The sequence below is a fragment of the Miniopterus schreibersii genome, assembly GCF_964146895.1.
Source record: "Miniopterus schreibersii genome assembly, chromosome: 11".
Classification (NCBI taxonomy): domain Eukaryota; kingdom Metazoa; phylum Chordata; class Mammalia; order Chiroptera; family Miniopteridae; genus Miniopterus; species Miniopterus schreibersii.
This window is the reverse complement of record NC_138111.1, coordinates 38259865-38274236: the sequence shown is the minus strand read 5'-3', so window position 1 is coordinate 38274236 and position 14372 is coordinate 38259865. Positions and strand designations below refer to the sequence as shown.

Here is a 14372-nt window from a genome sequence, read left to right as displayed (position 1 = left end):
CCTTCCAGTTGAGAAACGAGCGCCCCTTGTTCTCGATAGAGGGTGCTCCCTGGGACTTCTCTAATGCTGTCAATCACCACCGGGCTATTTCTGAACTGCCAGTCATAATGAAGAGGGGAAGCTAAGAGGGAAGGAGAAGGCAGTCCAGGAAGAAGGGGGAAGCCGAAAGTGATGACGGAGGCCAACTGCCTCTTCCCAAGTAGAGGCAGGGCCCGAGGGTTAAGAGCAGGGGAGTCGGGATGCGAGTTTCCCCGATTGGAACAGACTGAAATGGGGGCAGAAAACACGGCTTCCTGCGGCGTCCGGGGAAAGGTGTCAGTGGAGAGAGAAGGTGCTGGGCCAGAGTGGCCCGCTGTCCGCCCAGGGCTGGCGCAGTTCGGTGCACTCAGCGGCAGCTCCACCGGGGCCCTGCCAGGGCCGGGCAGAGGCTGCGGGCGGCAGGGATGCCACCGCCCTGGCGCTCGCCCGGGTGGACGTTGGACTCCCGCTGACCAGGGCACCACCCCGAGCTGTGTGACTTTGGCAGCTAATTTCTAACATCTAGAAAAGCTGCTAGGGCAAAACCAGAGGGAAACTTCATGAACGGCAATGGCAGAGATTCCGCCTGGCTGTGTGCTTTTGGAAACAATTTGCACAAGGGCTCATTTCGACAGGCACAGATGTATACAGTTCAGCAGGCATTTTATATGGAAACTTCAATTAATGGTTCTAATTGGTACAGAATTTGCGTAGATTAAGAGCCCCACAGGCCTACACATTAGGGCTTAGGGGTTTGAGGTCACTGAATGGAGATGCCAGTTTGATTCAGGTAAATAACGGGTTTTAGGGAATCCTCATAAAGTTCGCCTAACACAAACTAGACAGTCTTTTTTTTTTTTTTTATGTCTCAAGCTACTTATTTAAGCAATAATTTTAATAGCAGAAGATTGGTGACAACTTAGATGCCCATCAATATGGAAGAGATACATTATGTCTATCCATAAAATTAAATATGTGCTTTTAAAACAATGAGGCATGTAATAAGGCACAGTGTCTAAGATGTATGTCTAAGTTTAAAAAAAAGATGAAGCCCGGCAGGGCGTGGCTCAGCGGCTGAGCGCTGACCTAGGATCCAGGCGATCAGGGTTCGATTCCCGGCCGGGGCACATGCCCGGGTTGCGGGCTCGATCCCCAGTCAGGGGCGTGTAGGAGGGAGATGATCAGTGACTCTCTCATCACTGATGTTTCTATCTCTCCCTTCCTCTCCTGTCCTCTCTTTGAAATCAATAAAGATAATGTTTAAATTAAATAAAATAAAAAGATGAAGAATAATGTATAAAGTATGCTTCATTTGTGTTTTAAAAAGAGGAGTCTATGTATACATTTTACTGTATCTCTCTGTATATAGTGTGTATATATAGTGTATATATGTTGTGTACATTGTGTATATAGTGTGCATATATGTAGTGTGTATATATAGTTGTATATATGGTGTGTATATATAGTGTATATATATGTGTGTACATAGTGTATATAGTGTGTATATGTGTAGTGTGTGTGTATATAGTATGTATATATAGTGTGTGTATAGTGTATATATGTAGTGTGCATGGTGTATATAATTTGTATATATGTAGAGTGTATGTATATTATGTGTGTATATAAGTATAGTGTGTGTATATACTGTGTATATATATAGTGTACATAGTGTATATAGTGTGTATATATGTAGCGTGTGCATATGGTGTATATATGTAGCGTATACACTATACATATATCCTAGTGTTCCTTTGGAAGGCCCTGGGAGGGAATATTAATGATCAGAAGTAGGAAGGAGACTTAACTTTTCACTATGTTTCTTTCAAACTAGGCAGTCTTACCTTGAATTTCTTTCACTCACTTTTGTCCAGTGGCTTAAACTAGCTCCCCATCTCTCTAAGATCCAGGACAAAGGGAATTCCTGTGTGGATACCAGGCAGGGCAGTTCTGATTTTCTAGTCCTGTTCGGTGTGGATGTGTCTGTAACTTGCGTCAGAGCAGCTGCTGGCCTCATTGTGAAGTTTTTTAAAAGGCTCTTCTTCAGACAGCTGACTGAGGAAAACCCCTCCTCCCATGTGGAGGGAGCATAGTAAGCAGAGTGGAATGGATCTCAGTGACTACTTACCCCTGCGTTTGGGTCCCGTTGTGCAATCCTTGCACTGCACAAGCCTCTGTGGTGGCCCTGAATCGGGTCACTCTGATGGGAGAGACTGTGAGTTGAAGCCACCTCACTTGGTGCATCACTAATAGAAAACTCAAGCTCTAGGTCAATCATTACACCTGTCCTACTGTTCCACCTGCCCTCAGTCTTCAGAGTGACAGAGTCCAAGGAACTAACTGTAAGTCCATATTATAGATAATATGAGTGCCATAGAAAAGTGTCTCTGAAGGGCTTTCAAAGTGTAAAGAGGAAGCCACTTATTCTGCAAGTTGATGGTTATATCAGTTGTCTAGGCCAGTGGTTCTCAACTGGGACTCCTTCTAATGGAGACATTTTGGGTTAACTCAGTTCAGGGTGGTGGTGCTACTGGCATCTAGTGGGTAGAGACCAACGATGCTGCTGAACATCCTACAGTGCACAAGATAATATGCCCCAACAAGTAATTATCTAGCCCAAAATCTCAATAGTGCTCCCATTAAGAAACCTGGTCATATGTGGGTAACAATTACTTTTAAAAATATCAGTGGCTTTGCACTCCAAACTTAAGGGCTAAGGATAGCAATAATCATTTAATTCGCTCAGGAAGCTGAAATTTGGATAGGGTTGGGTGGGAACAGCTCATTCGTATACCATGTGGCGTCAGCTGGGACAGCTCAGAAACTGGGGGCCAGAATCATCTGAGAGCTTGATCACTCACATGTCTGGCAGCTGATGCTGACTATAAACTGAGACCTCAGCTGTGACCGTCAGCTGGACCACCTACACGTGGCCTCTACATGTGGCCGTTTGGCTTCCTCACAGCATGGTGGCCGGGTTCCAAGGCAGAAAGTAAAAGCTGCCAGTTTCTTAAAGCCTGAATCTGGAAACTGGCAGAGCATCACTTCTATCATATTCTGTTCATCAAGGAGTATAGAGCCCAGATTTAGGGGGAGGGAACATAAGCTGTTTCAAAAGGACGGTCAAAAAATCTGGAGGCGACGTTTTAAAAATGCTTCCCAGAAAGAAAAATAAATGCTTCCCAGGTTTATTCCCAGGGTAGAAGAAATGGCAAGACTTTTTAAGGTGAAGTTCAGGGAATGAGCATTCTAGATAAGTGAACAGCACAAGTCAGGGCACATCAGAGCTGAACTCACCTCAGTGTTCCAGCTGGTTCTGCCTCCTAGCTACTCACTCCTAATGCTGACATAAAACTTTTATAAAAATGTTTGATCCAACTGTGAAATATAGATTAAATACACTGTGTTTCATAAATGTAAACTGCAACCTGAGTTTATTCTGGTTTAACTGTCTAAAATTATACATGATTCATTCTAATGGAAACAAAATTATTTTTTTTAAAAACTGTTATTATTTTTTTCTGTTAAATGTGTGTTTCCACAGTAGTTTCGTTTACTTGTTTGGGGATTTTATAGATTAGTGGCATTCACTCTGCTTTGGATTCATTTTGCTTTGAACTTCATGATTTCATTTAGACTTCAAAACAGGCTGGTGATGACCTGAAATGCTTTCTTCAGGAATCCGATGCTGTGTTGAGGAGCAGCATAAATGGGCCATCCTTTTTCTGATTTTGAAAAGGGGATTATTACCAATATCCATCAGTATTCCTATCTTTTTGGAGTCAATCCTAACAGCATTGGCTGTGGGTCATAGAACTATTAATGGTGGAGTTAGACCTCAGATCAGCAACTTCAGTTCTTGAGTTCAGATAAGAAGAATTCAGACCCAAGAACTCTGGCACAAGTTTATTTAGCAAGTCACAGAGGCAGAAGAAGTGAGCCAGCTGGGCTGTGTGTATTCAGAAAACATGTTACAGAGGCAAAAGAAAGGCCCTTGGAGCTTAGGAGAAAGCAAGCAAAGATAATGGCCCTGAGGGAAGAAAAGGAAGAAAGGCATGGGCATGATCTAGAGAGGGAAAGAGAGAGAGAGGGACAGAGTGAGAGAGAGAAAGAGAGAGCACGCACTGGATTCTTTGTCTTAAGGGTTTGTATCCGTTCTCTAAATGTGGGGATTTTAGGGGATGCCTCAGGGAAGTGTCTCAATAGAATATTCACCAGCTTCAGGTGTGTCTTTTTAGGATCCTGGTCTCTACTGATTGGAAGGCTCTAGGGTAGGGGTCATTGGCCATTGCATCTGGTCCTTGATGTCAGCCATGGTATTGCTCCATCTGGTTTTGCTGCTTTTCTGTGCCTGGAGCAAAAGTACAACAGAGGCCTAGATGTTATCTCTAGTTAGAGCAGAACTCTGTCTCTGTGGTCAACAGACCTGAGGCTTTGTTCCTAAGATTATTTGGTGCAGGTCAGAAGCTCATTGTCCTGAGGACTTAATCCTTAAGGGAAAAGTCCTACAAGGGTTGTATGGGAGTTGTGTGAGGCTATTCTCTGGCCCCCTTGTCCCTCCTACAAGGGGATCTAAACCGCATGACTGGTGACATGCTAAGGGAGGAAAGGTCACCTTGGGAGCGAGGTCTTAGCGTAAAATAGTTGTTTTTCCTAGTTTTTCTCATTGCTAGGCACTCAAGACTTTCCTCCCAGTGACAACATACCTGGCCTTTCGTTCCTGCTCTGCTCATGCCTAACTGCCTACTACTCTTTCAGATCCATAGAATTTTAGAGCTGAGAGCATTATTTCAAAGTCATCTAAGTTGAACTTCCTCATTTTCCATATGAGGAAACTGAGAATCAAAGGTGCAAAATGACTTCCTAGAGTTTTAACTTGGTTTCATGCAAAAATAAGAAGGGCAGCTAGTATGTTCAGGGGATCCACTGATGAACTACAGGGGATGGAATGCTTCCCCCTGTGTTCTGTGCTGAAGGAGATCCAGTTTCTCAGCTTCTGCTGCATTGGCTTCTCTGTGACCTGTGTCTCAGCCCTTGCCTGCATCTACTCCCTGTCCCCAGGCCTGGACCATTCCATCTGGCTCCTGATTATGCACCAGCATCTGCCTTTCCCCTCACCCTTTGTTCTCACTCTTTCAAATTCAAGGGAGAGTTGCTCCACTGATAGCATTTGGATTCAGCTCATGAAAAATTCTATAACAAGTATACTTGACCGTTTGATCTCTGGCTTCTCCCACACACTTGCCCTTTATACCCTGAGAGCCAAAAGCTTCATTTCTTTGGAGCAGATTGCAATTTCAATGGAAAGGAAATAACTGTGCAGCCTTCATGCTGAGCTCAGTTTTAATAAGAACCAAGTAAAACTTAATTTTGGTCTACCATGGAAGCTCAGGCACTCAATCAGGATGTAGAAATCTCTCCTCAAGCACAGTTTGGTGGTTATGCTGTTAGAAATCCCTGGATGAGGTTCAAATTCTGGCCACACTATTTACTAGCTGTGTAATAGGGAAAGATGCTTAAACTCTCTAGACTCATTTTCTCCCTAATGAGTCTAGAACGCTAATGAGTGCCCACCTCAAAAAGTCCAACAAAATTTGTTAATGTGACCTGGGTGTCAAACTCCTGCAGTTTATAATCCAGTGGGGAAAGTGAACAAGAATTAAATAATGATAAGTGAATATAAAAATTACAACTAAGAAATTCATAAACCATAAGTCCATAAATCAGGACTTCCTGGGCAAACTAGGATATCTGGATCCTCCCCAGCCTAGCCCTCCCATTACAAAGAAGGTTGGGAAAGACTTCCCTGAGGGAGGGAAGATGGAACTGAGATCTGCAGAATGAGTGAGGATTACTAGGCACAAGGGGTAAGACAGAGCAACTTAGGCCCAGAGAGCAAGCAGCACCTGCAAAACTCTGAAGGAAGAGCAAACAAGGAGCCTGCAAAGATCGAAGACCAGTGTGGTAGAAGCTCGAGGGCGTGTGGCTTTAAGGGCAGGGGCTGGATCACTTGTCTGCCTTATAGGTGTTAGGAATGTGGGTTTGATTCTGGCCGGTTTTACTTAGGGGAATTTCAAGACCACATCTGCATTGTTTTAAAAAATCAGTCTGTCTGCACATGAGAATGAATTAATGTTAAGTTCTCTGTCTTGGCTTTCAAAGTGTAGCTCTTAAGCAATACCAAAGCCTGGGTCGCATCCCCAGAGATTTGGATTCAGTTGGTTTAGAGTAGATCCCAGTAGATTATCGTATCTGCCAGGGTTGAGTTTCACCCTAGAAGGAGGCTTTGATGGATGTGGGGAAGAACAATTGCATAGTCACCACAGTAGCCCAGAAAAGAAACGACGGAATAGGTCCATAGCAACAGCAGAGGGGCTACAGGGGTAGGGCAGCGGTTCTCAAAATGCAGTGAGTTTCCAATCCCCTGGAGGGCTTGTTCAAACGCTCCCGGATTCAGTAGATCTGGAGCAGGGCCTGACAATCTAAGTTTTTCACAAGTTCCCTGGAGATGCTAATGTTGCTAGTTTATAGACCACACTTGGAGAATCACTGATGTGGAGAAAAGCTATCAGATGGTAGATGAAATCATCATGCTTTGGTGGTAGATTGTCTATGCAGCTTTAGGTGAAGGAAGATTCAAGGACGCTTCCGTTTTCTGAATTTTGCAACTGAATATATGGGTTGTGCCATGCATCAGTAGCAGCCTATCAGACCAGAGAAGATCATGAGTTAAGTGCTACACAAGCATTGGAGGGCACCTTTGAAACAACTAAGTGGATTGATCAAGTAGGGACATATATATACGACTTGGAAGTGTAGATGATTAGGGATGTAAATTGGGGGGCCATTGGATAATTGGTCATTGAAGCCAGCAACTTCTCATGGGGTCACTCAGTTCTCCTCTTTTAGTCTGCTCTTATCTTCAGTTTTAAATCTCTGGCTTCTCTTTTTCTTGGCCTTTCCAAAGTGCCATAATCCTTCCAGCCTCAGTGCCTTCTTGCTTGCTGCTCTGTTAGGGAGAATGCTTCCCCCCCCCTTCCACAATTTAACTCCTTTTGCACCTCTGGTTCCACTCCTCAGTCTTAGTCATGTGTCGTGTTAGCAACCAGGTACCTTTGTTTCCTTCTACACCACGAATCAGAGTCAGTGATTACGTGTTTATTTGTATGGTCATTTGCTAAATGTCCGTCTCCCTTACTAGATTTTATGAGGACGCCATTGCCTCTGAGGGAGGGTTTAGCACAATACCAAATCCTCTGGGAGAGTTGTTGAGAGTCCAGATTAGTTACAGAGGTGGTGGTGGTGGTGAAGACAGTGGTCAAGTCTCCAGAAGGGGGAGAAGCAGTCAGCTCCGTGAAGCAGTTGGTGTTTATTGGCTAATGAGATTGTTTTGCAGGACTTGGGTGTGTGAACCAGCAACAGCGCCATCTGGTGGAAACAGCTATGATCTGAGATCAGGCTCGGGGTTGTTTAAACAAATGTGACTCTGGGAGAAAAAACTCATTTTTTTTTAATACTTAAAAAATTCGAGTAAACTGTGTAAGAGGGGAGATAGATTCTCTTTTGAGAGAGCTAGTTGAAAAACTGGGATGCTTACTGAAAATTGTGTTGAGTTTTCAAGGAAGAGGGGTACTGTAATTAAGAGGGGTTTATTGGAAGGACATATGGAAATAAGGAAGTTAGAGATCTCCACCCAGAGCTAGCTTCGCAGAAAAACAGGAACAGGCAATATAGCTGGCTTCTCGGGCTGATTTGCATTTTGGAACTGATGGGTGAGTAAGGATCTTGCTCATTTTTAGCCCTTTGTGTTTAACCCCCCTAGTTTCTCCTTGGCTCCTCCAGCATTACTCATCGAGGCCCTCCTCCTGCAGGGCATGGTGTTACTAAAATTGGCGACAGGAGGGGCTGCACAATCTGATGAAGAGAGGTATGAGAGCGTACTCATAATATTTGTTTCTAATTTCTCTCATAATGGAGAAGAAATGTGACTTTAATTCTGGGATAGAAAACAAGCACTGTGACTATGTATCCCACAATGTATGTAATTGATTTAATGTCTATCATGTCTGTTTCATATTCTATCACATTGTTCCAACTAATCCTTTCTCCTTGAAATTTTGAAATGGTTTGAGGAGATGCTACAATGCCGGTAGGAGATGGACATACTTTCCCTCCCACCCCCATTCCATCCCCACACAAGCCCAATTCTGCTCTGCATCTAAGTAAACTACTCCTGTGGCTACCAGTAGACTTACTGAAGTAAGTCTGGTCAGTCACTTCCCTGGATATGATATCACTATCAGACAGAGCTTTTGTATTTGGCCACTGCCCATTCTGCATATTTTTTTTTATACTTGAAAAATTCAAGTAAACTGTGTAAGAGGGAAGATAGACTCTCTTTTGAGAGAGCTAGTTGAAAAAATGGGATGCTTATTGAAAATTGTGTTGGGTTTCCAAGGAAGAGAGGTACCATAACTAAGAGGGGTTTATTGGAAGGACATATGGAAATAAGGAAGTTAGAGATCTCCATCCAGAGCCAGCATCGCAGAAAAACAGGAACAGGCAATATAGCTGGGCTTCTCGGGCTGATTTGCATTTTGGAACTGACGGGTGAGTGAGGATCCTTCATAGACCACTGTACATCCTGTATAATATTTGCTCAAGGGTCTGGCGCTCTCTGTTATTCCATCCAGATATGATCATTGTAGGGGGTCACATAATACAGAACATCATCCCCCTACCAGTTAAGTGGTTTTGATTCAAATAGGCTTAAATAATAAGGGAATTTATTTCTAATATAAATGGAAAATCTACCATTAGAATGGCCTGCAAATGAGGGTTGATCCAGGGGTTCAATGATATCAAGAGCCCTGTTTGTTTTTGTACTTTGCCATCCACAGTGTTGGGTTCATCCTAACATTGTCTTCTCTAATTATAGGGTTTGTTTCCATGAGGATAAACTAAACTCTGCTGTGGTAGGCTTGTGTCACCCCACCCCAATTCATACATTGAGGCCCTAATCCCCAAAGTGATGATATTAGAAAGTAGGGCCTTTGGGAGGTAACTAGGGTTAGATGAGGTCATGGAGGTGGAGCCCCATTATAGGGTTAGTGCCCTTATATAAGAGGAGGAGGAAACATCAGAGCTTCGTCTCTCTGCTCTGTGAGGACACAGTGAGAAGTTGGCCATCTGCAAACCCGAAAGGGGGCTCTCACAAGACACTGAATCTGCCAGTACCTTGATCTTGGGTTTCCCAGCCTCCAGAGCTTAATTTTCAAGCCACCCAGTCTATGGCGTTTTGTTCTGGCAGCCTAAGCAGGACCATGAAGTTGGGGAGCTGCTGAAACAATGCCTAAAAATGTGGGAGTGTTAAAGGTAATTCTGGCGAGAACTCAGAAAGAAAAAGAGAGCTGTAAAAAAAGGCTGTCATCTTCTTAAAAAATACCTAAACAATCATGACAGAATGTGGGTAGAAATATGGATGGTAAAGGCCATTCTGGTGAAGTCTCAGGCAGAACTGAGGAACGTGTTATTGAACAACAGAGAAAAGGCAATCTGTTATAACGTGGCAAAGAACTTGACTAAACTGTGTTCACATTCTAGTGTTCTGTGGGAGGTAGAACCTGCAAGCGATGACATTGGGTGTTTAATTGAGGAAATTTCTCAGCAAAGTGTTGGTTTCTCCTTACTGCTTATAGTGAAATGCAAGAAGAGAGAAATGAATTGTAGAAGGAATTGTGAAGCAAAAAGTAACCAGAATTTAAATATTTGGAAAATTCTCAGCGTATCTGTATTGCAGAGAACACCAAGGGTGTGGTGGAACAATGTTTGTTAGGAGATTACTATGGTGTGAACCATACACCTGATCAGCCACACCAGCAGAAACACTGCTAGGTTGAACTAAAGGGGACAGCTCTCGAACTTCTTAGATCCTATGGGACTGGACCATAAGGCTATTGGGCTGTGCAGTGTTCACGTGTGAAAGACAAGGGAAGAATAACCCCAAAGGCTATTTGGAGACAGTCGGGGCTGCCTGCCTCCTCAGTTCTCTTCCTTCCAGGCATCATCTTCCTCCTCTATATCATTCTGTACACATGAAAGGGATCAGATTTAGTCATTAAACTAATTACACTAAGGTGTGAGTACTCCCCCTGTCTACCACTCTTCATTCTATGGGCTATGTGAAAAAAACCTTGGATAGCTGCTCACTGAGCCATCCTTCCTTTCTTTTCCTGCAGTTAGGAGCAACATCAACAGCAGTTCTTTTTTTAAAAAAAATATATCTTTATTGATTTCAGAGAGAGGAAAGGAGAGGGAGAGAGAGATAGAAATATCAGTGATGAGAGAGTCATTGATCTGCTGCAGCCTGCAACCCAGGCATGTGCCCTGACCGGGAATCGAACCCTGATTGCCTGGATTCTAGGTCAATGCTCAATGGCTGAGCCATGCCCAGCTGGGCTCAACAGCAGTTCTTCCAACACTAGTCCCAGGATTTTCTGGTGAGAGTGGGATAGTCTGTGTCCACATACTTTTTCTGAGCCTCAGACCTGGGGGCCCACCTCTATGGAGTCACTGTCTGCCTACTGATGTCCCCCATTCTGACTTCTTCCCCAGGACACTCTCCTTCTATCCCTTTGCCTGAGGACAGCAATTCTTACTCCACTTCTTTCCAGGGCTCTGAGACGCTGATCACTCAAAGCCAATGCTTATAATTGTCTCTTTTTCAAACCCTATCACCTCAGAAACTGGGTGATCGTTTTACCAGTCTCTAAAACATGGAGATAGTGTTCCCAGTGACTGAATGTCATTGCTTTTTGGGACATAGAAGAACAATTAAAGAGTGGTTGCAGGAATTCTCAGGAATCTCTTAAGTGATGGTGGCTGATGGGACCAAGGGAACAGACATGTATTGCATTTAATTACCCATGAAGATGTTTATTTAATTGAATTTTGCTTCCTAAAAATGGAAACTAGTTTGTTTATTTTGATGCCGCATAACTTAAATGCAATAAAGAGCACATGTTTCTAATATGTAGTTTGATGAGTTTTGCATATGTGCACATCTATGTGACTACCACCCAGATCTCATAACATTTCTAGCACTTAAAAGTTCCCTTTGCCCCTTCCTGGTCAGAATGTCCTCCAAAGTGTTTACTTTTGAAAAGAATTATATTATAAATGTTTCAAACATAAATTATAGAGAACAACAAAATGTACCCTTATACATATATCGTCCTTACACATATCACCCAAACTCAGTGATTATAAAGATTTTGCCACACAAGATTCACCATTCCCCTCCCTTTATGTGTATGTTAAGTCACATTATTCTATTCCAATACGCATGTCTAAAAACATGGAGATTTTCTTACATAGCCATAACGTCACTATTATCCATGAGTAAACAATAAATCCTTGGAATCACTTAACGGACAGTACACATTCCAATCTCCCCAATTGTCTTTGTATATTTTATTTGTTCAAATTTGGATCCAATCAAGGTCCTGAGTAGTTTGTTCTCTCTTCTCTCTCTTTCTCTCTCTCTCCCTCTCTTCGTGTCATTGACTTGTTGAGGATATTAGTAAGCTGACCTGTAGAATGTCCCCCATTCTGGATTTGCCTGTTTCCCTGAGGTGGTGTTTAGCTTGTTCCTCAAGCTGCCTTTCTCTTTTTCAGCTGGAAGCCGGCTCCAAAAGCTTGATTCAGTTCAAGTTTTGCAGGAATATGACATGTACTCTCCTTTGCATCACTTAGGAGGCTCATCAGATCTGGCTGCTCCACTTCAATGACATAGATAGTGATTCTTGAGTTCAAGTGCTCACCACCTGATCTCTTTATTTCCTTATCAGCCTTGCATGCAATGGTCACCACATGAGCTTTAAACATTTATTCTACAAATATTCATCAGAGCCTCCATTGAATACCTTTTATATGCCAGATACCAGGGTTACAAAGGGGGACAAGACAACCCAGCTGCTAACAAGTATAAAGACTGTTTATACATCCTAAGCCTATTAGCATACCCTCCAAAATATGGGGTTTCTATTTTTGAGGCAGATTTCTAGCCAAGGAAAGATATGAATGGAAAATAAAATGGGAGCCTGGAGGTTCCCTAATGTCTAATTAACTTATTAACGTTCCTTCCTTCTCTTGTCCTCATTCCATTCCTTTCCCTCCCATCTCCCATTTTCCAATTATTTTGCCCTCATAATGTGCCAATTAAATCGAAGATTAGTGTCAGAGGTGTGGCGCCCTAGTTCCCTCTTGTTTGTGTGCCGCGTGAATCACGACGGCGCTAGCGAGATAGCAGATCACACAACCGCCTGATTTTGTGAAACAGGAAACTGACATGTACGAAAACCTTGCTGCTATTCCAGTTTACACAATGACCGACCCCAATAATGAAGGACTTCGTTACGAAAGTACCCAGCAGCACACCTTCTGACCAGCAGCAGGGACTTTTCCAAGTCGAAAGGTAGTCAAAGGCACACCGTGTAAATCTACACCCACGCGGGCCTGGGAAGAAACCGTATACACGTCTCCTCTGGAAACTGCTGTGCTGTGTGTTTAAGCTTCAGGCAGCTTAAAGCAATTAGAGTTGTATGTCCTCAGGCATCCTTCGTGGAATTCAAATGTTAAAGACTTTCATTCCACCTTGAGGAAAATACAGAACTAAGTAGAGAAATGAAAGCTTAAAAAGCAGGAGGAAAGAACGAAGGAAAAACCCACTAGAGGCTCTGGAAATAAATGTGTGCAATCCTTGACTGTCAGTGGCTTGTACATAAGCCCCGCGAAAATCTCATGTTCCTACTTCATTTTATGACAGCGTGGAAGGTACATCGGCCACCAGCAACCTTGTAAATATTTGCGGATTTGGATTTCACAAATTGAAATACAGTCCGCCGAGGGCTTTGCTGCTTGTGTTACAGCAGAGCCGTGGCAACTATCTCGAAATCGCCACGTGGGAGACGGCTCAGATGATGAGATGCGGAGCTCCCAACCAGCAAAGTTTACTAGGAAAGGCTTTCTAAGGCTGCCTCGTTAGAGAGTACATTTTACACTTGTCATGGACCAAACAAAGTTCTGTTCACTCAGTTTGCTTCCTGTATAGAGAAGAAAGAGTCACACAAGTGCCAGTCACACGGGCAGGAAAAGTTTTCTTGCCAAGTGGGTCCACGGACACGGGGACCGCGTGCCCCACAGTAGCGCAGGTTAGCTCAGGGCTGCTCAGCTCCGCGGAGCCACAGTGCTCTGTGACAGGCTTCAGTTTCTGAAAGAGGAAGGGCCATTTTGAGGGCACCTGTTCCTCACGCTCTGTTAGATTAAGATTGAAAAACCCTAGTAGCCGCTTGTATGAACTGGCATGGGGTGATCCTGGCTACTCACGTCAGCCCCAGGGAAAGGCTTCATTTTCCAAGCTTTTCACCACGTGGCCATGGGTTTGAATAAAAGCTAGTGTTTACTAGGGGCAGACAGAGAGCTGGTAATGACACCTCTCACAAGTCCCTGGCCCAGACAGAGGGGCCACCGGGCCTTTAATGTTATTGGGACCTGTATCCTGTGTTCTCTTTGGCTCCCTTAATGGAAGATAGCAACAGTAACAACAGTATCATAATAAAACCCAGATGCCAACGCAGACCCTCTGTTCTCTGTCTTCTCCAGGATTTCTACATCTTCCCAGGGATTAAAGTCAGCTCAGCGCTGGCTCCCACTTCCAGCTTCTGGGAGACCATCCCATAGTCCCAACCTCCGCCCCCCCCCATGCACGTTCCCTTCTCTCCACCCTGTGCTGAACCAAATGCCATGCTCATTCCCTTTTCTTTGAGTTGCATGAAAAAACACACACACCTTCCTGGGGGCATTTTTGTGTAACAGTCTTTATTGCATATTTGAGAAGACAGATAGGGGTTTAGATCCTAGCAGAGCAAACATCTTAAATGGAAAAAAATAACCTCAGCCACCATAGTGAGGCTTTTCTATTATCTTTTTCTGCTCCCTCCTTTATTTCTGTAGCTTCCCCCTCAGAAATGGAAATAGGCCCTATCCTCAGTCTCTGTTCTGGGATTTTCCTGTAGCTCCCAAGACAAATGGATGTGCTTTTGCTCCGCTAAACAATTTTCTTTAGGGCTCTGTCCTCATTGCCCACCAGTCTCTGCAATTGAAAGAGGGCAGCACAGAGATTTATTTTCCAAGTAACATGAATTATTTCCTCTCTCTGTTCTTCCAACTTGGAAGGCAGATTTGATTATGGTGAGTTTTGATGAAAAGCAAGGTCATATTTTTCCTCCAATACTAGAAAAATAATGTAACGGAGCATTATAAGGTGGTGATTGTTCCCTGCTCCATAATGTCATCTA

The 14372-nt window shown here is 43.6% G+C and overlaps 1 protein-coding gene across 1 annotated transcript in view; it reads left to right on the top strand.

Moving 5' to 3' along the window:
- Positions 1–578: 578 nt before the first annotated feature.
- The window catches only part of TMC1 (transmembrane channel like 1), a gene marked incomplete at both ends in the record, with an annotated part of 151791 nt that continues 137997 nt past the window's right edge, over positions 579–14372 (top strand). Inside the window, 3 exons of the mRNA XM_081150770.1 lie at positions 579–715; positions 7838–7942; positions 8474–8625. Coding sequence (XP_081006896.1) covers positions 579–715; positions 7838–7942; positions 8474–8625 — 394 coding nt within the window. The remainder of the gene's footprint in view (positions 716–7837; positions 7943–8473; positions 8626–14372) is intronic.